Source organism: Manacus vitellinus, unplaced genomic scaffold (assembly GCF_001715985.3).
Source record: "Manacus vitellinus isolate BGI_N305 unplaced genomic scaffold, ASM171598v3 scaffold_20_pilon, whole genome shotgun sequence".
NCBI lineage: Eukaryota > Metazoa > Chordata > Aves > Passeriformes > Pipridae > Manacus > Manacus vitellinus.
The window spans coordinates 14101612-14123396 of NW_021939471.1; the positions used below are offsets into that span (position 1 = coordinate 14101612).

A 21785-nucleotide genomic window follows, 5' to 3' on the forward strand; every position below is an offset into this window, starting at 1 on the left:
CAGGCTGCTGGTTCATACTATCTATCTGTTCCAGGTACAGAAGCCAGTTTGTACTGTGGATGTTGTCACTTTCTCCCGGGCCTTTTCCAAGTCTTTTAAAACCAGAGGACTGGAACTCCAAAGAACACTCAGGTCATCATGGATTTTCAGCATCATTCCTATTTGCTTCATCTTCTTTCCTAGGAACTGCTGGACACTTCACAAGACTATCTCTCTCAAGATTTTGTTCCTGAGTGATATTGGTGAGCTCAGAGTAGACAGTCATATATATATGAGATAGATAGATAGATAGACAGACAATTCTTCATAGTTTCTTATTTTTTTTTGTTAGCCTGAATAACTGATTGTTATTACCAAACACACTGCTTTTCACTGCTTTTCCAGGTGATTTATGGCAATAAAGAGCAAGCACTTGAATACCCTACAGGAATCCACTGGATCTGCCTGCTGTCAAAACCACCAGCTGTGTTCCTACCATTTGACTTTATGAGTTCAGTAAGTACATGGATGGTGGGATGGGGAGAGAGGGTGTCCCTCTTGCTTCAGGTTACAAGGTTAGTTAACAGCTTTCAAGGTGGGGACTCCACTGGGTACCTTCTGAAAATTCCAGTAGATTCAAGGAGATGGATCTCTCTTCAATGTATTTGTTCACTTCTTTGAAGATTTCCCATCTGTCTGTAAGGCCAAGTGAGCAGCCTCAACCCAGCATGTCGTCTATATGCTGTTGAGGGTGTATCAGAAATAAATGACTGTGATCTGTTTTCTCTCAGAGAAACAAAATCCTAAATCTGGCAAGTTGCTCTATTCAAAAGGGTGACACACAACTTTGGGTCTTCAGCTCAGAAAGTTTCTGAGATCTCACTGAGATGTTCAGTTACTTACAGATAATTCTTCCTTAGCTTCATTTGTGGATTTATTTGTTTATTAAGTCACAGATCACATTGCCACTTAGAAAAAATGACCTTTGTAAACTGCAGAAGATATTTGTCTGGTGAAACACACTGTGCTCCCATTTCCAACCCGGTGGTGCAGGGGCCCTCAGCTGTCATTCCCAAAACAGGTGCTGTAAATCAATACTCTGGTAGTTATATTTTGGCAGCACCCTGGCAGGAGGCAGCACAGCCCTCCTCTGAACAGACCTTAAAGGTGCTTTGTGCGTGCCTTCATCTGTATGACTGCAGCAAGAGGGAGCTGGGATGATGAAGGTCCATCACATACTCCTCCTTATCTCTGCAGGTAAAGGTGTTCCAACCTTGAAAGGGGTCATCTCCTTCCTGAATGTGTGGGACCAGGGCTTTGCATATACGTCAGAATGAGTGAATATGTGTTCTGGGAGCAGCCTGTCCTACTGATAAAGTTTTATGAACACACCAAATAATTTAAAGGAGAGCTTTGGAGTGCATTAGCAGTTCAGATATTTCTAATTTCAGGCACCAGATATTTTGACTTGAGATTCTAGGTTTAATTGTTTTTCTGGTTTTGCATTTAATTGCTCCCATCTACCCTAGTGCTACATGTATTTCAAAATATATGAAAGGATCTATTTAGCACAGCTTGGAATATAAAAAGTTTTTACAAGAAATTTCATTATGTTGTGGAATGACTGATAAAGAGGTCGAATTGATTTGCAGCTGCATGTGTTGTACCAAGATAATTCTTTTTAAACTGTCCTTTAAAAGAATAACTATTTTGTGATCCTAAAAATTTTTTACTGAATTCAAGCAGTATACTAAATTCCTACCAAGGCACACCAGAAGGGGGCAATTTTAATCGGATTAATGAAGCATAGCAAAGAGTTTGAATTAGATGTGATGTTGTGATCATAACTTAAAAATTGAAAGATGACTCCCACCACCATAGCCCAGCCTTTCTGGCGGGGGAAAAAGCAGTGCCTGTCTGTGACAGGTTTTTCTCATTGGCATCCAAGTATTTTAATATAATCTCATAGCAGGACCAGGCCAAGACAGAATCCTTGGAAATCTCAGCTATATAAAAGCTGATGAAAAGTCAGTTAGGAAACAAGGGGAAATCTTGGCTTAGGTTGGAGTCAGCACTAAAATTCTTATTGACTTCAATGGTCCAGGATTCAACTGAGAGGGGGAGGCAAGGGTGGGATCTGCCAGAAATGCTTGCAGCAAGGATCAACTGTTCTGTTCCCTCTCACTACGTTTAGGAGGGGATACATACAAAAACATCCCCAAGCAGCTCTTCCCTTTGCTTTACTCCCCTGTAACAGTGAAGCAGCCACAAGCTGAGCACATCATGTACCTGCGTGTTCTGCCACAGGGTCTCTCAAAATGGGGTCCGTCTGTTTTTCTGTGCCCTTGCTCCTTGGGAGGGCAATGCCATGCACAGATACTATGAGGGTTCCACTGGAACAGAACTGCTCCCTGCCATTTTCACTTGTGACGTTTTTCTTACAAGGGCTCTTTGACACAGCACTGCCAAGTCACACTGAGCAGCCTGTGGGCAGAGCTGTCTACAGACAGGTTGAGACCTCCCGTGAGGAGAAAGAAATAGAGCCCACATAGTGAATGGTTTTTCTTCTCTCACTACCTGCACAACCTGAGCAACTCCCATCAGGGAGAGGAGCTCTTGTTCTGCTCAGATTGCAGATGCAAGGAGTCTGGGTGGTGATTTCATCTCAATGACTGATGTGCTGGCCCTCTCCTTTAATGTTACTGTCACAGGCAAGTCTGTGGAATTGAAGGTGGAGAAGCCAACATTAGAAGTCCCTGATATTGTGTATTCTCTCTGCTTAACTGTCCACAATTATTGCATGTTAGCACAGTTGCAGGCTGGAAAATCCTGGAGGAGATTTCTAATGCTCAGTCTGATGTCCACAATCCTGGCTATTTGGTTTTGTTCATCTCCTGGTTGGAGGCTGTTGTTGCCTCCAACCCCTAAGCTGTACCCAAATCAGATAGGCAGTTACCCCCACTGATGGCATTTGCAGTGCACATAGTGCATGTCTGAAATGAGGAGTCCCCCCCAGCAGCAGCTTGGTGTTGTCAGTATTTCCTTCATGCCCACCTCAGTCTGACGGTGCTGTAGCCTGTTCCCTGCCCCGTCTCACTGGTGCCACCCCTGCTGTTCTGCAGCTGGGCTGACCCTGTGCTACGAACACGAGACTCGCCTTGTTGAGGACTTGTTCAGGGACTACAACAAGGTGGTGCGCCCAGTGGAGGACCATCGGGACGCCGTCGTCGTCACCGTCGGGCTGCAGCTCATCCAGCTGATTAGCGTGGTACGGTATGAATGTGTGGTACATGTTGATCAGCTGGCTTATGTGACAGTGCCAAAGTGGGTTTTCTTTCTAAGGAAACAATTTTTCTCCTTTAATTCTGTTTGCTGTTACTGCCTTCTTTTTTTTTTTATTTTCTTCCTTCTTTTCTTTCTTTTTTTTTAAGGATGAAGTAAATCAGATTGTGACAACCAATGTACGCCTGAAACAGGTAACTCTAAATATTCTCAACCATTTCACCTAATTCAAATAAACACACTGGACACAGCTGGGAATTAATTACTCTGCCATACTTTCAGGGGCAATTTGGACAGGTGGGGTCAGCTAGCAAAGCATTTCTTCTTTCTAGGGTCTCAATAATAAAATGCTCTAGACACTAAGAGTCTTAAGAAAAACGTTTTGCACTGTATTTCAAATAGTAGACTTCTAATATATTTATCTTTTGTATTATTTACTTTTTGGGTTTTTTTAATAAGTTTCTTAAACCAAAATTTAAGTTAATGAAAAAATGTGCTGGGGGTCCCACTCCCACATATTTATGCTTACCTGCATATCCTGAAGCAAGGGAGGTGTTGTTTCTAGGAAGTACTAAAACTACCCCCAGAAGTGCTAGAAGAGGTTTTCAGGGACTGAAATCTTCCCTCTTTAGCAATGGATAGATGTCAACCTCAAGTGGAATCCAGACGACTATGGTGGCGTGAAAAAAATCCGCATCCCTTCGGATGATATCTGGCGGCCAGACCTTGTTCTTTACAACAAGTAAGGAGTGCCAGCTGCCTGGGGAAGGAGGGTGGGAGGGGGAGCTCTGCCCCATGGCCCCACTTTGGTGGGGCAGTTTTCCCATAACATCTGATCCAGTGGGTAGTATTCCTCAGAGCAAGCTTCTCCAGGAGAAGGGGCAATGGCACTGGGGGACGAGCTGACCCACAGGCAGAAATCCTTTTGTGACCATGTCAGTTATGCTGCCCATATTGCTGTTAATGTCCTTGTTCCTTTTGCAGCGCAGATGGTGATTTTGCCATAGTAAAATACACCAAAGTCCTTCTGGAGCACACAGGTCTGATCACCTGGACACCACCAGCTATTTTTAAGAGTTACTGTGAAATTATAGTCACACACTTCCCATTTGACGAGCAGAACTGCAGTATGAAGTTGGGAACTTGGACATATGATGGCACAATGGTTGTTATTAACCCGGTAAGCAAGGAGTTTGTAATTGGGAAAAGCAGTAAAGACCTGAGTATGTTTTTAGGGAAATCTCAGATTTAAAATGGAATATGATCTCATTTTGACTGGAAAAACAAGCAGGCACTACCTGTAAAATAGAAAAGCCCTTTTTGTATATCCAGGACAGTATTTCCTGGTTTGGCTTCTAAAATTCTGCACACGTATAATTCCTGGGCCCTAACAGTCTCCTACCTGTCTATCCTCCATCAGCTTCACACTGCTCCTTATGGTGCTGCCTGTCCTGCCTCTGTTTGTTTCCTTGGGTTTTTTGGGGGCTGCATTTTCTCCACTCATGACTTTCCATTGCCAAGGACTCTTTCCCTGGCCCCTGAGGTACACCTCCTATTTGTAATACTTATTCAGTCTACTGTCCTTAACTGTAAAATATTGACTTGAATGCTGTGTAGAGGCTGATATTCTAAGGCAAAATAACACAGACAAGAGTGGTTTGCTCACAAAAAATCATGAAGTGCCTGAGTTATTTGGAATCCTGTTCCTGAGCCAAATGTGCCAAGTTTTGATTTGATTCAGAACATCTGGTATTAAGAATTTGTTTGGGATTTTGCTGCCAGGAGAGTGATCGTCCAGATCTGAGTAATTTCATGGAGAGCGGGGAGTGGGTGATGAAGGATTACCGTGGCTGGAAGCACTGGGTTTACTATGCTTGCTGTCCTGATACCCCTTACCTGGACATCACCTACCACTTCCTCATGCAACGCCTGCCTCTCTACTTCATCGTGAACGTCATCATCCCCTGCCTGCTCTTCTCCTTTTTAACAGGGTTAGTTTTTTACCTACCCACAGATTCAGGTACGTACATTTATTCATTCTACTGCCATAGAAATTGCTCTTCTAACAAATTCCTGAGAAATTCATAGTATTTGAAATCACTAGCCAACCTCAAGGCTAGTGCACACAAAAACTGGACATTTCCACTGAAAGTAATGGCTCTAAATATTCTGCAAAGAAAGGATAAGTGCCAAAAGCTGAAACTATTCATAGAAATAATTTGAGGTGCTTTCTCACAGAAATTGCTGATTAACTATCCAGTAAACTTCTGAAAACCAAAGATTTAGCTGGTTAATTTTTATATTTTGTCATAGATAGGTAGTCAGGGTGTTAGTACATCATGCAGTAAGTGAGCACACAAGGGTGACTGAGGCCCTTCTGCATCGTGTTAGAGCAGAGAGCTTGTTATCTTCTCACACACATTACCTTGTCTGACACAGAGAGTAATCCTGGCCTATTCTGGCCTCCTTTGTCACTGCTGAGCAGCTTGTGCTCCCTGCAACCATTTCCTCTGCTTCATTCCTTTTACCTTTTGTCAGCTTTTCACAGTGCTTGATTTTAGTAAGTCCCTTCTTATGAAATAATTGATTTTTTTTTCTTCAGTGGAATACTTTCTAGAAAGTTGAACTGGATAAAAAAATGTGTGAATAATGTTTTATGGTTCATTTTTGACACCCTACATACATACTGGGAGATCTCAAATAGCAACTGACCTCTGGTGTCATATGTGATTTTTTGTCTGCTCTCTCAGCCCAGAGCCAGAGAGTAATGCAAGCAAACTCCCAGGAGGCTGTGGAGCAAGTGCTAATTAGGTGCATATACTGCATTGTTGGAAATACACAGCCCTGGCAAGTAATGAAATGCTCTTGGCAAGTAAACTTTCCATATCTCTCACCCACACTTCAGCCCAGCCCTACCTGGTAATTCCCACCTTTGTGCTGGAGTTGATGCTCTGTTAGGCTCTGAGGTTTGTCCAGCCTAGTTACCGTTTTGGATGCCAGCAGAGACCATAGCACTCCAAATGCACACCTGTATTTTTGTGAACAGCTATCATCCACATCCTGGATCTTAAATAAATACTTTCTGTACCAGATGATAGGAGCACTAAAGGTATTATCTTTTTTGTTTGTTTGTTTTGTTTTCGTGGCAGGTGAGAAAATGACTCTCAGCATCTCCGTCCTGCTGTCTTTGACTGTGTTCCTTCTGGTCATTGTGGAGTTGATCCCTTCCACCTCCAGTGCAGTGCCTCTGATAGGCAAATACATGTTGTTTACAATGGTGTTTGTCATCGCTTCAATCATCATCACGGTCATTGTCATCAACACCCACCACCGCTCCCCAAGCACTCACACCATGCCACACTGGGTCAGGAAGGTGAGCTCTATGGCTTTGCATGTTTGCTGGTTCCCACTGAACGCTCCATATATTATTGGCAGGCTTTCTAATAAAAGTCAACAAGAATTGGGGAAGTAAATGCATCATGTTAAATGTCTCTAGGCACAAGAGCTGGTGTTTACTACTTAGCTGTGCATAAAGTCAGCAAGACTACTAAAGTGCTCCTGTAAGTAACACAATTGTCCCCTGGGGTAGAGTCTTGCAGGGAACAGATAAGACAAAACATGGGCAGCTGAAGGTACAGGGAAAAGAAAATGTCCATCTGGACTCATATTACATTTCCTGGTCTAATTCTCCATCTGACTGCAAGACACTGCTGCCTGCCAGTGGCCAAGTCCCTGGCCTGTGTGAGTGTAGAGCACAAAGGCCATTAGGAATACCTGAGTTCAGCATCCTGTTTCGCAAAAGACAGTTTAGCAAAAGCTAAACAATCTTCTCTGTACTTTTCCAGTATACAGCTGCTCTGCAGCCCTTGGGAAGAGAGGACATCCTTGCACAGGAGTCTAAATGGTAACCACGAGATGCAGAAAAAATTGGTTGTCTGTCATTACAAGTTCTTTTCCAGGGAAACAGTACCAAAAATTGTCTGATCCATTCAGTAATTCTTGCCACTCTGAAGTTTGCCTGTGTTCATACTAAACCATGAAATGGAAGGAGATTGTTCTGTGTATCTCTAATTATATAAGGCTACAGCTTATATAAGATCCTTTTGCAGTCTTATAATCCCTGCAGAAGTGAAATTTCAACAGGCAAACAGAGTATGTGCTTAACATTGCTCTGGCAGCAAGCCTCTGTCACTCCAAAGGAATTTATTGTAAGCCTTATATGCATGTATATCAAACATTTGTAATAGGAAAGTCAAATGTAAGTAGCCAAAAGAGGTTCTTTGTAGTCTATTCTTCAAGTCAGATTTGTAAGTAATATGTTTCAAATTAGATGAGATGAACAAAGCTCTGCCAGCTCATGCTAGCTGAGGGTCTGTTCCAGAGCATTGCTTCCCACTTCATGTGTGGATGTTGGGTGTATGGCAGGGGGAAATGTTTTAAAGAAATGGTGTGGCAGGCCTGCGGGTGACTCCCTCTGCCCCAGGACAGGAGGCTGACAAAAGCCCCAGTGAAACTGAGGCGTGGGCTGTGACATACTCCGAGAGGGAATCTGTAGCAGATCCAGCACGGGAAGCGATCTGGAAGCAGAGAGACTTGTCTTTGTTCAGCACACAGCTGCATCTGTAACACAGCCCCACAGACCAGAAACTGTCATCTTCCCTCTTTGTTTTCAGATCTTTATTGACACAATCCCAAACGTCATGTTTTTCTCTACAATGAAACGACCATCCAGGGATAAACAAGACAGAAATATTTTTGCAGAAGATATTGATATTTCTGACATTTCCGGGAAGTCAGGCTCTGTGCCTGTCAACTTCTACTCCCCGCTTACCAAAAATCCAGATGTGAAAAATGCTATAGAGGGAATCAAATACATTGCGGAAACGATGAAATCGGACCAAGAAGCCAGTAATGTAAGGCATTTTTTGTGCATGATTCATTTCTAGCTTTCAAATTGCTACATTTTACTTTTTTGGCAAAATATCCCTGCCTTACGAAAACACTCCAAGCCCTGATTTGGCTTTAGCAGTGGACAGTCTTCTCCCCTTGATACAGTCAAAAAGGAGAGACAGATAATTGTCACAGATGGTAATTGAATATTGGCCCCCCAAAATAAGAGAAAGGAAAAAAAGTGTCAGTACTAAGGTTTTCTAAATGTGGTATGTGAAGCCGTAGACATGGAGTGTCTGTGAGCGGGAAAGCAATTTCAAGAACTGTAAGCAAGTTCCAAAACACATTCCTCCCGTCTCCCACTCGGGCATCTTCCCTCTGCGGTAAGCAAGATCCTATTGCTTTTGAAAAAACAGGAAGCAAGCCAAACTCCAAAAGACTAGCAGTTTTATCTGAGAAGTGTTAAATGTAACTTAAAAATGATAATTCCAATTTTGAAAAGGTTTTGTTTTATTCCTGACTGTTACAAGTAGTCTCTCCAAATGAAGCACGTCATGAGCTACTCTGATTACTGACTTTTTCCACATTGCAAGCCAAAGGAAGGATAAAAGCATATAGAGTCACACATGGCAGTGTTCCCCAGGAAAATCTAGTTCTGCCTCCTTCTAGCACATTTGACACAATTAACCCGTCATTTATTTCAGTTTTCACAGCTCACACAGCTTTTGCAGAAGTAATTCAGTCTTGGTACTTCACCCTTCTAAACAGTCAGTCCTTTCCTGTTGGGCTGCAGGCTAGCCTGAAGACAGGGAGAGTTCTCTGAGAAAATAATTTGGCCCATGCTGTTGAAAAGGAGGCACTTCCTTCCCATGGACAGGATTTACACCACGGTGTTTGTTCCTGTAACCAAATTCCTGGAGCATGTGGAATGACTCTGGCTGTAGTCTCATGTTCCCCATGACTCCTATGCCCCTCTGCAGATAAAGTGTTATTCTCAGCAGGGCTGGCGTGACTTCAGCATCCCTGGACTTCACTTTCTCCTAGGCTTACAAGGAGGATCTTCAGGTTACCAGCAAGTGCCCCCTTTGGAAGTGGAGCCCAGCTGCTTGTGCTGATATCACTTCCAGGGGGTTTCAAAAGTCAAGTTCCCCAAATGAACTGAAAGCTATGGCTTCTGAAGGCTGTTGCTTCATTGTATTCACTTATGAACCACCTCAAGCCAGTACTCATCATCAGTATCCTCTAGATAATTACAACAGCCTCTTCTACTTGTGGGACAACCAAGGCAAAAGTAGAAGGTGCTTTAGGCCAGCACGTGTCACTGCTTAAAGCAGAGTTACAGGGTGGAAATCCTGAGCCCTGCTGTACTTCATGCCTCACACTCTGCTCAGCCTTACCATTCTGGGTTCCCAGCAAAGGCATGCAGTGAAAAGGCTGTCACAGAGCAAGTGGTTCACAGTGTGCCACAACTGGAAAAAAGACTAAGGGAGCTACCAAGAAGGTTTTACAAGACCTTAGAGTATATACTAGGCATGGAAAGCAGGGATTAGAGTTAAATTAATGGAAATTGCCTAGATATCCCACAAGAAGGAAAACACAGTGGAAAAACCGAAGTCAGTTGGGTCAAAATAAAGTTTTTGCTTTCAACAGTTTAAACTCTGTTTCAGAAGCAACCATTGGCCTAAAAATTAAGCTTCTTAACATTTTTTAAAATTTAATTGGTCAGCAAATTGCCAGGGTTTCTGGTCAGTTTAGTGTTGAAACTTCTATTTCTAGGTTGCTTAGGCTTTCTTAACCACTGACCTGCTTTTGAGAAGAAAATGAGTATTTTTTGCATAACAATAATGGAACTTATAGAAGAGCCTTACCATTGTTCAAGACAGCACATTAAAAGAATGCCCATAATAAACATGGCTCTGCAGAGGTTTTACCATCTCCTTTGTTTCTTTCCCAGGCTGCAGAAGAATGGAAGTTTGTTGCGATGGTGCTTGATCATCTTCTCCTTGGCATATTTATGCTGGTTTGTTTTATAGGAACATTAGCTGTATTTGCTGGTCGACTTATTGAATTAAATCAGCAAGGATGAATGTGAGCTGGAAACTATTTGTTACTCTGAACATCTGAAAGCATCATAACTATCAAAATCTGGGCAGACTCTGTAAGTTTCACTGCTGGGAAAGAGCAGGGACAATAAAACGTAAGGCTCCATACTTAGCACTTTTGAGCTGCTGCTCAGTGGTATTTCATTGCCAAAAAGAAACACTTATATCACTGGTAAACTCGAATGGCTGTCAGCCAGGTTTTGATCCATTTTACCATTTATTAAAAATGTTAATGTATTAATAAGACTGTCTGACTTTGTAAGCAACAGATACAGTTCCAGTGAAGTCAATAGCAGTGTAATAAGCTTTAGCTGAGCTGTAAATCTGTATCCAACTTTAGCATTCAAGCTGGTTTCATTATCTGCTCTGTGGCTTTTGTGTTGGCAGGGTCACAAATTACTCCTCTCATAACACTACGGGAAGGTGTGGATCTTAGCTGTACTTATATACGACAAAAATGACAGGACACTTCTTCCGAGCAACACAAATAATTACCCAAACTTTATTCAAAAGTTGAGCAGCAGCTCACTCTGGTGGCTAAAGCAAAGTAGTGCTGCTTTTGGCCAAAGACGGCTGGGGTTAGTAAGCAAGAAGCCTCTGTGTATTTCAATACTACGGTGTGGCAATACTAGCAGTGCTGCCTATTTTCCTCAAAAATAAATAAAGAGAGGTGGGGCAACTGCGACAAGTTACTCATCATTCCCAGCTGGTTGTCCAAGCCAAGAGGACTACTTTGCTAACAGCTGTAAATAATTTGCTGTGAGTTTAATAAATTAATTTGTATTATATTAATACTCTACAGGAATGTGTCATGCCTGCAGAGAACAGGCATTTGAAACACTGTAGGGAAAATTAGGCACTTGTGCAACACTCCCATCATTGCGTAGTGTTTGCTGGAAAATATTTTGGAGAGATGCAGTCCTAAGAAAACAGTTTGTCTGAGGCAATTGATCACTTGTAGCACTCTGCTCAGCTCTTCTGGTTTAAAGGATGGTAATCTTTGCCTCCCTGGATGATCATTAACCCTGTAAACGATTGCCGAAGATGTATGCTGGGTGAAACCTCTGCTGACAGAGGGAGTGTTTGCTGCAGCTCGGGTTATCTTCAGTGTGACTTCCCAGCTTTCAGCCCTCGTGGGGAGTCACGTAGGTCCCTGCTCATGATGAGCTAAGCTGCAGCACAATGGTACCTGGAATTTAATTTGGGAGCCTGTGAGTGGCACTAAAATTGACAGAACAATCCTCTTAGAGCAGCATGTGGTTGAATCTTAGCATTAAAAATAAGCATCAAGTAATAAGATTCATGGTGAGCATCCACAGTATCTTTATTCAGCTTCCCCAAGTCAGATCTGGGTCTTGGCCTCCCGATTCCCCTTATGTGTGTGCCAGGATGCATGCATGCACACTTGTACCTGCCTGCTTGCTTCTCCAGCTCTCTTCATACACAGTTATCTACCAGTGTTTTCCTTCCACTTCCTCAGAAAAAGTTTTGAAATTATTTATTCAAAAATTTTCATTTGTGATGGCTTGATTTGTCTTATAGGCGTAGCAAATCTGCCTTCCTATCACTCTGAGTCTTGATGAACTACTTGTGTCTCAAAAGATGTGACACCAGGCAAAAATAAATGTTAATAACTTCTCTTCTTAGGTTGCAGATTCTGGGCATTGTACTCTGACTCTCCAAACAGAAGGTTCTCCAAGCATCAATAAGCACGCTTTTTCTTTTTCTTTTTTTTTTTTGTTTTTGCTTTGCTTTGAATACTCAGACTGTACCAGCCTCTATTTTGTTCCTAAATCATCTTTGTGATACGTTTCTCTTGCAAACCACTTGCTCACCACTAGCATCCTCTGTTATGAGTATCCATCTACTGAAAGAGTACCCTTATCTACATGCAGACTATTTCTTCTCAACTACTACTAAAATAGTAGCTTTGGATGTTTTAAATGTTCTGTTACGGTCACAGATAATTTGCTGTCAATGCATAAGTGTATGTTGTCTAATGATTTCTCATTTACTGTGGTCTCTCCCTGCACTAAACTCTCCTCTCTCCTACATAGGTAGAACCAGCAGCCCCAGGGAGAGATGACCCTGGTAATACTCATGCAACCCACACAGGCATCTCTGTTGCCTCATTCCTTAAACAGGCACATTTCAGCTCTGAGCTTTAACTAACAATTCTCATGATGTGCAAAACAAGAAGCAGGCCTCACACACTCATTGTTAAATTTTTCTAGCAAATATAAAAAGTAATGACATGCAAACACCATGGTGCTGAAGTAAGCAGATCTCATTTAAATGAAGGTAGACCAGTGGCCTCTGGGTGAGAAGGTGTTGCTTTTATAGTGATAGTACCCTAAGCAGTTAACTAGTCTCTCTTTTCACTGCCATCTTCTTGCTACTAAAGCTGCTTTTGTTTAATTTGAACTTGTTGATAACACCCTATTTATGTCCTTAATGGAATAGCTCCCTGGAACATCTCCATCTTTTTCAGTCTGATTCTCTTTCCAATTTTTAATCCATGTGACAGTTAACTTTCCCCTTCCCATCCCTTTAGCTGACCCTCAGCTTCTCTCTACTGTGTCATGGATATGCAGCTCTCAGAGATGCAGTCACCCTCAAATCTCTTTCCCCTTTGGCACTTTGCTCTTCAAGACACCTGACCCTTCCGAGGGGGTTGAGTTTTTAAAGTCCATTATCTTGTACCGGGTCCAAGGGAGCAGTTTCACCTCTACGTGAGTCTGTAATCAGAACAGGCTGCTGCTCTCCATTGTCATCAGACAGCTAAGCTGAACCCAATGTCCTCATTCTGTCTATTCAGCCAGTAGGATCTTGGCTTTGTAAAATGTAGTTGAGCTGATCAAGAGAGAGAACAGAAAAATGACACTCACTGAACTCCAAATGCTTGATTATGAGCTTATGTGTGCCAGGTGTGATCATTCACCTGCCACTGGTGCTTGGGTCCTGCAGCCTCCTTCAGTTTGAGCTTTTAAAAAGTCAGGTTATTTTTCAGGCAATTGTAAGATAAGTACTCATTTTTTGCTCCAGGATATAAGTTGCTGCCAACCTCCTTGCTGTGGTCATCTCTCCAGAGATGTGTGAAAGCAGTGTGAGTTTCATCAGCATGCTGACCCAGCAGTTCTGTTCCACAGCTGCAGCAAACCACAGCAGGTAGGGACAGCGGGACAAGAGAGAGTACGTGTAACACAGGACCCACAAAGTACATGGACACTATGCTGCTAGTGGAGAAAGGGAGCACATTACCTCCCTGAAAGGTTTGTTTTCTGGTATGATGGCATGCAAGATGCCACCTTTAAAGTCACTGATAGCTTAGCACATCAGAAATGTTTTTGACTTTGGACACTTTTAGAAGGTTGTTCTCTTTGAACCCAGCCACAAGACCTCACGTTTTCATATGTTTACTAGTGCTAGTCAAAGTCTAGCACAGCCTCCAGGCCACTAGGCATGCTCCTGGGTATAAATTTTCTCCCTCTCTCTTTCTCTTAAAAATTGTGAAACCCATACAAAGTCTCCTAAGCTTCTCTCAGCTGAATGTTGCACAGACACTGACTTCTAACAAAACTCTGAAGTACTTTCTCTCTTTCTGAAAGTGAAGTCCCAACCATAGAAGGGGCAATCATGCATTGCTTTGCTAAAGATTATCTAAAATAAATGTACTTAATTCCCTGATAAAGTATAAAAGACTGACACAGCTATGGAAAACAACCAACCTGCAGGCAAGCATTTCCATGCTCACTGCAAGAGCCCTGCTGAGTCCCCCTGGCTGCAGATGGATTGTCTACAGCAAGGACAGAACAATTTCATTGTTACCATGGGACAGGCCAGCCTGACCAGCAGGCAAGAGTCCAAAGGAGTTCGTAGGCTACTGCAGCACAGTGATGATGGGCCACTCAGTGGACTCCCCATAAAGGGACAACTGTTTCCTAGCAAGAAGGGTCACCATTTCCTGACATCTCAGCACAGATTTCCCATTGCAGCACATCTTCCCAACTTCTAACAGCCAAGAGATCTGTATCAGTGTTTGCTTCTTATCCCATAAGCCTGGAATAAACACACCACATAGTATTTCCCCAGTATGTAGACAAGAGGAAGTTGTTTGCCTCTACATGACTGTTCAGCTAACCAATGACCCAAATGCTGTATGCTGTGTTTGGGAACCTCATGTGGATTTGTGACCCTCTTTAGAGAGCTTTGGGACTGTAAAAGCAGTAAACAGACTACCTGCAGTTTTACTATTTGTGAGCACCATAATTTTTGCTTGCAAGCTAATCTACATTGTGTGTATGGGTCAGAAAAGGGTAGACATAAAAAATTGTACCAGTTTTTGTGTCCGTCTTGGAATACTCCAACCATGCAATGACACAAAAACAGAGAAATGACCTATATAAAAGCCTGGCAAGGTTTCCAATCTTACACTGATGGCTGATCAGTAATGCCATTATGACAGCATGTCTCACCATAATGCTGTGCCTTTAGGCAACTGCTCATCTCCTGATGAAAACATGAAAGTAAGTTGCAGCAGGTTAGCTTAGCACACAGGTTACTCAGTCTTTGACCTTGCTGGGACATGTTGCTACAAGTGAATGAAGTGCATATTTAAGTTTTTCAGGACATCTGTCCCTAACATTCATATGTTTTAGATAACAGTGTTATGTAGCTGCTGGACTGCACCATGTCTATGCATGGAATAAACAAAAAACATCCCAACACCTCCAAAATGTAAAATCCTACAGAGACAAAAACATGTGAGATCGATGTGTTGGCTCAAATAGACACTAAGCACACAGCTCTTGCCCTTCAATGCTTGCTCCTATATGCACAAGCTACTCCATTACATATACTTTGGGCATTTTTCCATTCAAAACTTCAGTGCTGGACCTAAAAAGATTAACAGAAATTTTGCTTCTAGAAAACTTAGTCAAGCTGAGAGGGAAAAGGGAGCAGATTCTATTGGTTGTCTGGCAAAGCAATCTCTGTGTGAGTTAATTGAGGAATGAAGCACAAATATCTTCTGGGGCATCACGTAGAGAGGGGTAATTGACCTTCCCACACCTCGGTACACTGCAAACCTTAACAGGGAAAAAGCAAGTACCTCTTTCCCACTGTTTTATTACGTTTCTACTCCACTCTGTATGTCTGCCTGCTGCCTTTCCACTCCCCAGGCTCCGCTACCCCTTCCTTGCTGGCTGCCATCAAGGCCATCGGAGGCACGTAGGGAAAACGAGGCGTGTGGAGAGCTCTGTGGCCGAGTGGGGCAGCGTGAGCAGGGGTGAGAGGAGCCCTGTGCCCAGCCTGCGGGCGGGCGGCTGTCCCGTAGCAGAGCAGGGGCTGGGGCTGTCCCTGCGGAGCAGGGGAGCCCAGCACATCTCTGCCCTCCGGCGCTCCCCGACAAGGGGGCAGCGGCGGCCAAGAGGGCACGGAATGCAGAGCTGCCCCTGCGGGTGAGGCCATCCGTGTCCGGGGAACCGGTGAGGGTCTGAACGGGATGAGTCCCCGGAAGAGCTCCCAAAGTCACGGTTCAGGCCGTTGGCACTCGGGATCCTGGACCCATCTCCCTGTAAGGGGGCTACCTCTGTAACTCCGACCGGTGTGATCTGCCCCCGGGCACAGGAGGACCGTGGGTGCGGGCGGGGGCACGGCCACCACCAGATTCCCTCGCTGCCCGGGAAAGACCACCCCGCGGGAGCCTCAGCGGCGCGGAGGGCACAGCCCCGGGCGACGGGGGCGGGCACCACCGCGCGCCCGGCCGGCCCGGCCCGGGGCATTGTGCGGGCGCGGGAGAGCGCCCCAGAGCCGCGGCGCCGCTTCCTGCCGCCTATAAATAGCGCCCGCCCAACATGTCCCGGCCGCCGCAAGCGGCTGCCACGCCGGCGGGACCCGCCGTCCCCTCCCGCCGCCTCGCCCGCACGGAGCGCGGTAAGGGCGCGGTGGGGCTGGCTGGGGCCCGGCGGGGCTCCGCTGCCCGGAGCCGGCGGGGCGGGGGGTCTCTGGGCGGGCGGGCCCCGGCGGCCGCGCGCTCGGGCAGCTCGGCTCCCCCGGCCCCGCGGGACCAGCGCCCTCCGGGTACAAGGGTCGGGAGCCGAGTCTCGCTTCGTGCCTGTCTGCTCTTTCTCTCTTTTCTTCCAGACTGCTCTGTCTTGGGCTGGACGCGTTCCTCCTACCTCCCGAAGCCGTGCTGGCAGGCTGGGATCCCTCCCTGCTTCCCCTCGCTTCCCCCGGGGTTGGGTGCGTGCCCGCGGTGCGGGCGGCGGTGGCCTCCGGGCGCAGCCCCCGGCCCCTCCGGGCAGCTCGGACTGTGCCTCTGCCCGGGCAGAGGAGGCGGCTCGTGGCATCCTTGGCCATCCCTGCTGCGGTACAGCCACGGCTGTGGAATTCCGGCTGGCATGGCAGGGTGGGAAGAGCCACCCTGGGGCTGTGGCACACGCTGGAACCTTGGCATACACCGCTGCCCGCACGTGTGGCATCCACGCAGGGCATGATTTTATTTGGTCACATACTCACGCAGGTGTTTGTGTGGCAGCCTTCCTCTCTCAAGTGCTTTCGTCTGCAGCGAATGTTGAGGTGGACCTTGTAGGTTGGCTTTCTGGTAGAGTCAACAAAGCAGGTCTCTGCCCTCCGAGCTGGCTCTGGGGGCTTGTGAAAGGAATCAGTTTTGACAACAGCAAATAGTCTTCAAGTTTTACCTTGTCTTCCCCTTTGTTTGCTTCTGCTACTCTAATGGTTGTGCTTCAATTTCTAACTAACAGCTCCTGCAGAGCAGGACTGTATGCCTCCTGGGAAGGTAGGTGTTCCTCAGCAGCTACCATGTATCCTATTTGAGCCTCCTCTAGAAAACAAAAGTGATACAGTAATTGTCTCTGGCAATAAGGTGTGCTTGTTCGGGAACCCACGGTGAGGTACTTCTAAATTGCTCCTTTACTCTTGAAGTGCTTTCTCAAAGACAGGGCTGTAATAAGCAGATGTTCTCTGTTGTCTTGACCTCCAGAGAGTGGGCAGTGTGTTTTGCTCCTTGTTCACACCCTTTTTAACTCTTTCTACTTTCCCCTCTGTTTCCTCTGCCCATTACCTTTTTGAAGCCCAGCTTGGGAGGACAGTGCAGAGACCTAAGAGGCCATCTGAAAAAGAAGAGGTCCTCTCAGAGTCTGTTTAGCCTCTGTATGTTACTCACAGTGTGCCTTGCAGTGAAGGCAAGAGGGATGGCAGTGCTGCCCTGGAGGGACCTGCTCTGGCAGTGTACCTTTTCAAGTGCTGTGAAGCACGAGGCAAGCTGAGCTGGCATGTACTTTCCCCTCTGCTGTGAGGGGAAGGAACACAGGAGGAGGAAATACAGCTGTTCCAGAGCACTTCTGCCCCATGTGCAGCAGGAGCACGTGAGAGGAGGACACGCAGAAAGGGAGAATCAGGAAGAGAATATGAGAGAGAATTGGTGTGGGGAGTAGAGGAAAGCTACAAACAGGGAGGAAAAGCTTTTTATATATGCACAAATGTTATTTAAAGACCTGTTTAGCTAGGCAAGAGCAAATATCCTAAAATTAAGGTTGTATCTCTTGAATCCCTGTTATTGTTCCTCCAGAAAGCACCGCTTTTCATTCCTGAAGTATTATGTGTCTTTCTGCGTCACTCTTCTAGGCTCTTCAGCATCCTCTGACCTCAAGCTGAGCAGGATGTTGCCCTTAGCATCTGCCTGTCAAATGTGTAGTTCTTCATGTTGTACATGAAATGATTATTTCCATAGTTAGTTAAGGCAAGTTTCCAAGGAATGTGAAGCAAGAGGCACGCCAGTTCCTCTGGCTGGCCTTGACTGGAGTTAAGTTTTTTGGGGCAGGGGACTGTGCCCTGGAGGCTGTGGTTACTGTACATGTTACCCTTGGCGGCTTAGGGGTTCCTGCCTCTGCTCCTGTCCCTCCCACCCTTCTCTTATGTCTTATGGCTGCTCAACTGTTCCTCCCAACTGTGCAGCAGCTGCTTTAGCCTCTACCGGTTATCTGTGAGGTTGTGCTCTAAAGTGAATTGCTGAAAAGTTAAGAAATCTGGGTAAGGAGAAAAGGAGAGAGCAGCTACTGCTCTGTCTGTATAGAAGTCCTCTCTCAGCCCTGTGCTGACTCTCCCCTGTCTCCTGCTTTGGGATCCCTCCCCCCAACTAATGGGAATTAAAACAGTTGAAGCTCTCTAGCTGAGTCTAAACTGGTGCTGCTGCCTTGCTATTTCTACTGAAATTACATATTTAACTTTCTCCATCATTAGTTTGCTCTCTAAATGGCATCAGGTAGCAAGGTACTGTGTTTGGCAACTGCATTGCTACTAAACCTTTCTCTTTTTTTATTCTCTTTTTTTTTTCCTAAGAAAAACTGAGAGTTATAAAATTGAAGCAGAGCTTCAGTGCTTTTACCTGTATAACACAGTCAGAATTGAAAATGTGCATCTAGAAAAAGATACTTGCTATAGAAGGAGCAATTTCCCACCTGTGAGAAGAGGTATGATTTTTATATCTGATGACCTCCAAACCCTGAAAAGGCCACTGAGGAGGACGAGCAATGCTAATCCCTTTGTGAAGGGAGCACGCTGAAGTACTGTTCTCTATGACCTACAGTGCTTAAAGTTCTAACAGCTATGTAATCTGCCCTGCTTGTATAAACACCAAGCTGCTTTGGAGGGAGAAAAGTGTATGTTGGTGTTGTCTGACAATTGTGGCATGAAGACAGGAATACAGAGGCTTCCTTTGGAGGTGCATATATTGTTTTTGGTGTATAATTTAGTAAAATGTCTTTATGCAACAGCCTTGAAGTTTTCTGTGCCTTTAACTACATTGAATCTCCATGTGGTTAATGGAGTTAGGTATAGAAACCATAAAAAATAGTGATGCAACAAAGGGGAGGAGTTCTTTGAAGTTTATGCTTTTGCCAAGGTAAACATATCTGCATTGTGACTTCTTTACAACAATGAAGTGTTATCAAAATTCAAATCTCATTAAATGTTTTTGTGTTCTTTCTACTGATTTCTCTTATTCTTGGCTCCAATGTGAACACTTTCTCCTTTTCTTCATGTGGTGCACTCTAACACTTGGTCTGTGGGATCCCTTATAAAAAGAGACTTGACTGTCTTGGTTCAAAATCATTGGTGCTAGCTGTATTTGAGTAGGGCTGGGGAGACCAGTCTTTATATGGGGAGATAGTTAAGTTCTGGGATAGTAGAAGAGATTTTGGTAGTATTAAAGAAGAGGGTGCTGGAAGTAGCCACAAATCATCAAGGCAGCTACCTGCCCCTTGTGCTGTTAACCTACTTGTTTAGCTCCTTACTTCAAATATAGATGTGAAAATCTATTATTGAAAGATAACTGCTGAACTGTTAGTTGGCAAATAGCCCAGAAAAGGCATCATTAAAAACTAAATTTAAGAAAGATGTCTATAATCATGCTTTAGTCGAATGCTTCATTTAAAGTATTTTGTGTGCTTGTGGTGACCAGTATGATAGTGTAGTGCTCTCACTTAGCACCAGCTACGTGTGTGCGTATGTCTGGGTACCTGAACAGGAGGAAGAAAAAAATAATGAACTGTTTACTATGTTAGTACTCTGTTGTGATTCTCTCTGAGGACTCTGTCACTGTCACTGCTGCTGAGCTGAGAGTGAAATCTGAATAGTGAAAAGATTATTTTCAGTGGAAATAACCCTGAACATCAAGGCTCTGAAAGATACTGGGATCACTCTTCAGTCTTGCAAGCACACAAGTCTGCAAGAGCAGCTGTCCTTGGGCCTCATCCAAGACCGTTGACAAAGATCAGTCAAGACTGTCTCTAAGGCTGGAGATGCAAGTGGCGGGGGAGCAGTTTCGTCTAAATCTGAGAGATCAAAGGAGTTCAGAATAGAAAGTTTTTCCTAATTCCTGGAAGGAGATAAACGGGAAGCACAAGGAGAGTATTTTGAGAGTCTGTTTTGTAACACTTAACTCAGCCATAACCTCATTAGTGTTCTTCATTTGGATCCAATTACACATAAGTATGCTCTGAAGTTAGAATGTATAGTTTTGTAACTCCTCAAACTACTAAGAAGCAAAAGTTTCTAAGATTTAATGTGTTTATGTGGCACCCCTCATCCTTAATCTCCTAGGTGTATGTGTGTGTGTAGCTCCTGCCGTTTTCTTCTTGCAACAAAGTCCATGAGAAGGGCCCTTCTGTCCACCAGTGCATGCTTTCATGAGAGAGCTCTCTATCTCATTTGAGCTCAGCCTGAGTATGTATCTCATGCTGAAGAAGCTACAGGATGGTCTTTAATGGGAAGTAATACAGAGGTTAAAATAAATGCTCTTAGCAGGTCAGTGAGCCTGAAATAGCTTGTGCATGTTTCTCTTGTGATAACTTCAGGAAGTGAGGTGATTCCCTCTTCCTCCCTCTCTTTAATATTTTTGGTGAATGCTGTGCTTGAGTGCTGAAATCCTCTTGCCATGAAGAGCAAGCAATGTGGAGCAGGCTTCTCTGTATTTTCCTGGATCCTGACTTAACAGGACCAGAAGTGAGCCCTAAGAAGAAACTGCATCCTTCAGCATGTTGTCCTGCTTCCTACAAAAATTGCCAGTAAGGTCCTTGGTAGTGAGGGTGGCTAACCACTGAAACTGGTTGACCATAGAGACTGTGGAGTCTCTGTTGTTGGAGATGGTCTGAAAACTGGTCTGGATAAGGCTCAAGCAATCTGCTCTAAGCCAGGTTAGCCTTGCTCTGAACTACATGAGATCCAACAGTTCCTTCCAGCTGGCTGTAGGCTATGTTTTTGCATTACTGGAAAAGCATGACTGCTTTTGTCTGTCCCCAGAACATGTGGGAATAAAAGTGGTCTCAAAACATCTGAAAATGGCCTTGAGAAGTCTGAATAAAGACTTCAAAAATTGGAGTACATAGAGAAGCATAGTGTAAGGAAGTAATTTTGCCCAAAGTCTCATAGCAGCAGGTCAGTGATAGTGCTGGGAGAGGATCAGAAATCTTCTGACTGGCAGACTAGTGCCTTAGTAGCTAAAAGATTCTGTCTTTAAACATAGAACTACCTCTTTTTCCCTACTCAACTGTTTTCAGATCACTTGGCAACAGAGTCTACTCTTACCCACTGACAGATCCTATTCCTTTTTTTTCCTGTTCTTGCTTTTTCTGTCATATTCATAGGCAGTTTTAGTACTAAAGAACAATTTAGTGCACTGATTATTTTTTTTTTTTCAGGAAACCTAGAAAATCAGGTCTGGAAAAGGATTTGGTGAAATAAAGACAAGAGCTGCAAAGGAAATTTTTAGAAAGTGATGTTATTCCCAGTTAGTTGCACAACAACTAATCTCTTATTTTTTAAGAGAGGAAAAGAGCAGAGAAAGCTGTACACTGAATCCAAGTTTGAATCTCTTTGTTTAAAAAGAAAACTCTCACTTGAAAACTTTTAAAAATCTGTAAGCTGAGAAGAACACAGATCAGCATTTTAAAGAGTATCATGGAAGGAGTTAAGCTGTGATTTAACTGCATCTGTGTTTCAAATCCAAATGCT

At 44.3% G+C, this 21785-nt stretch overlaps 2 protein-coding genes across 3 annotated transcripts in view; both read left to right on the forward strand.

Moving 5' to 3' along the window:
* The first annotated feature begins 1112 nt into the window (after positions 1–1112).
* Positions 1113–10375, forward strand: CHRNA1 (cholinergic receptor nicotinic alpha 1 subunit). Of its 2 annotated transcripts, none has more exons than XM_018071673.2 (9): positions 1113–1232; positions 3102–3247; positions 3411–3455; positions 3894–4003; positions 4246–4441; positions 5044–5281; positions 6411–6634; positions 7935–8174; positions 10106–10375. In XM_018071673.2, the coding sequence occupies exons 1-9, from the start codon at positions 1172–1174 to the stop codon at positions 10235–10237; spliced, it is 1392 nt and encodes a 463-aa protein (XP_017927162.1). In that variant the 5' UTR covers positions 1113–1171; the 3' UTR covers positions 10238–10375. The 2 variants fall into 2 exon arrangements, with proteins under 2 accessions (XP_017927162.1, XP_008929292.2); XM_008931044.2 differs by having other exon boundaries at positions 1132–1236.
* A 5766-nt stretch (positions 10376–16141) lies between these two features.
* WIPF1 (WAS/WASL interacting protein family member 1) overlaps positions 16142–21785 on the forward strand; it is a 56135-nt gene continuing 50491 nt past the window's right edge. Inside the window, 1 exon segment of the mRNA XM_018071894.2 lies at positions 16142–16187. The gene's annotated coding sequence lies outside the window, so the exon portion shown is untranslated.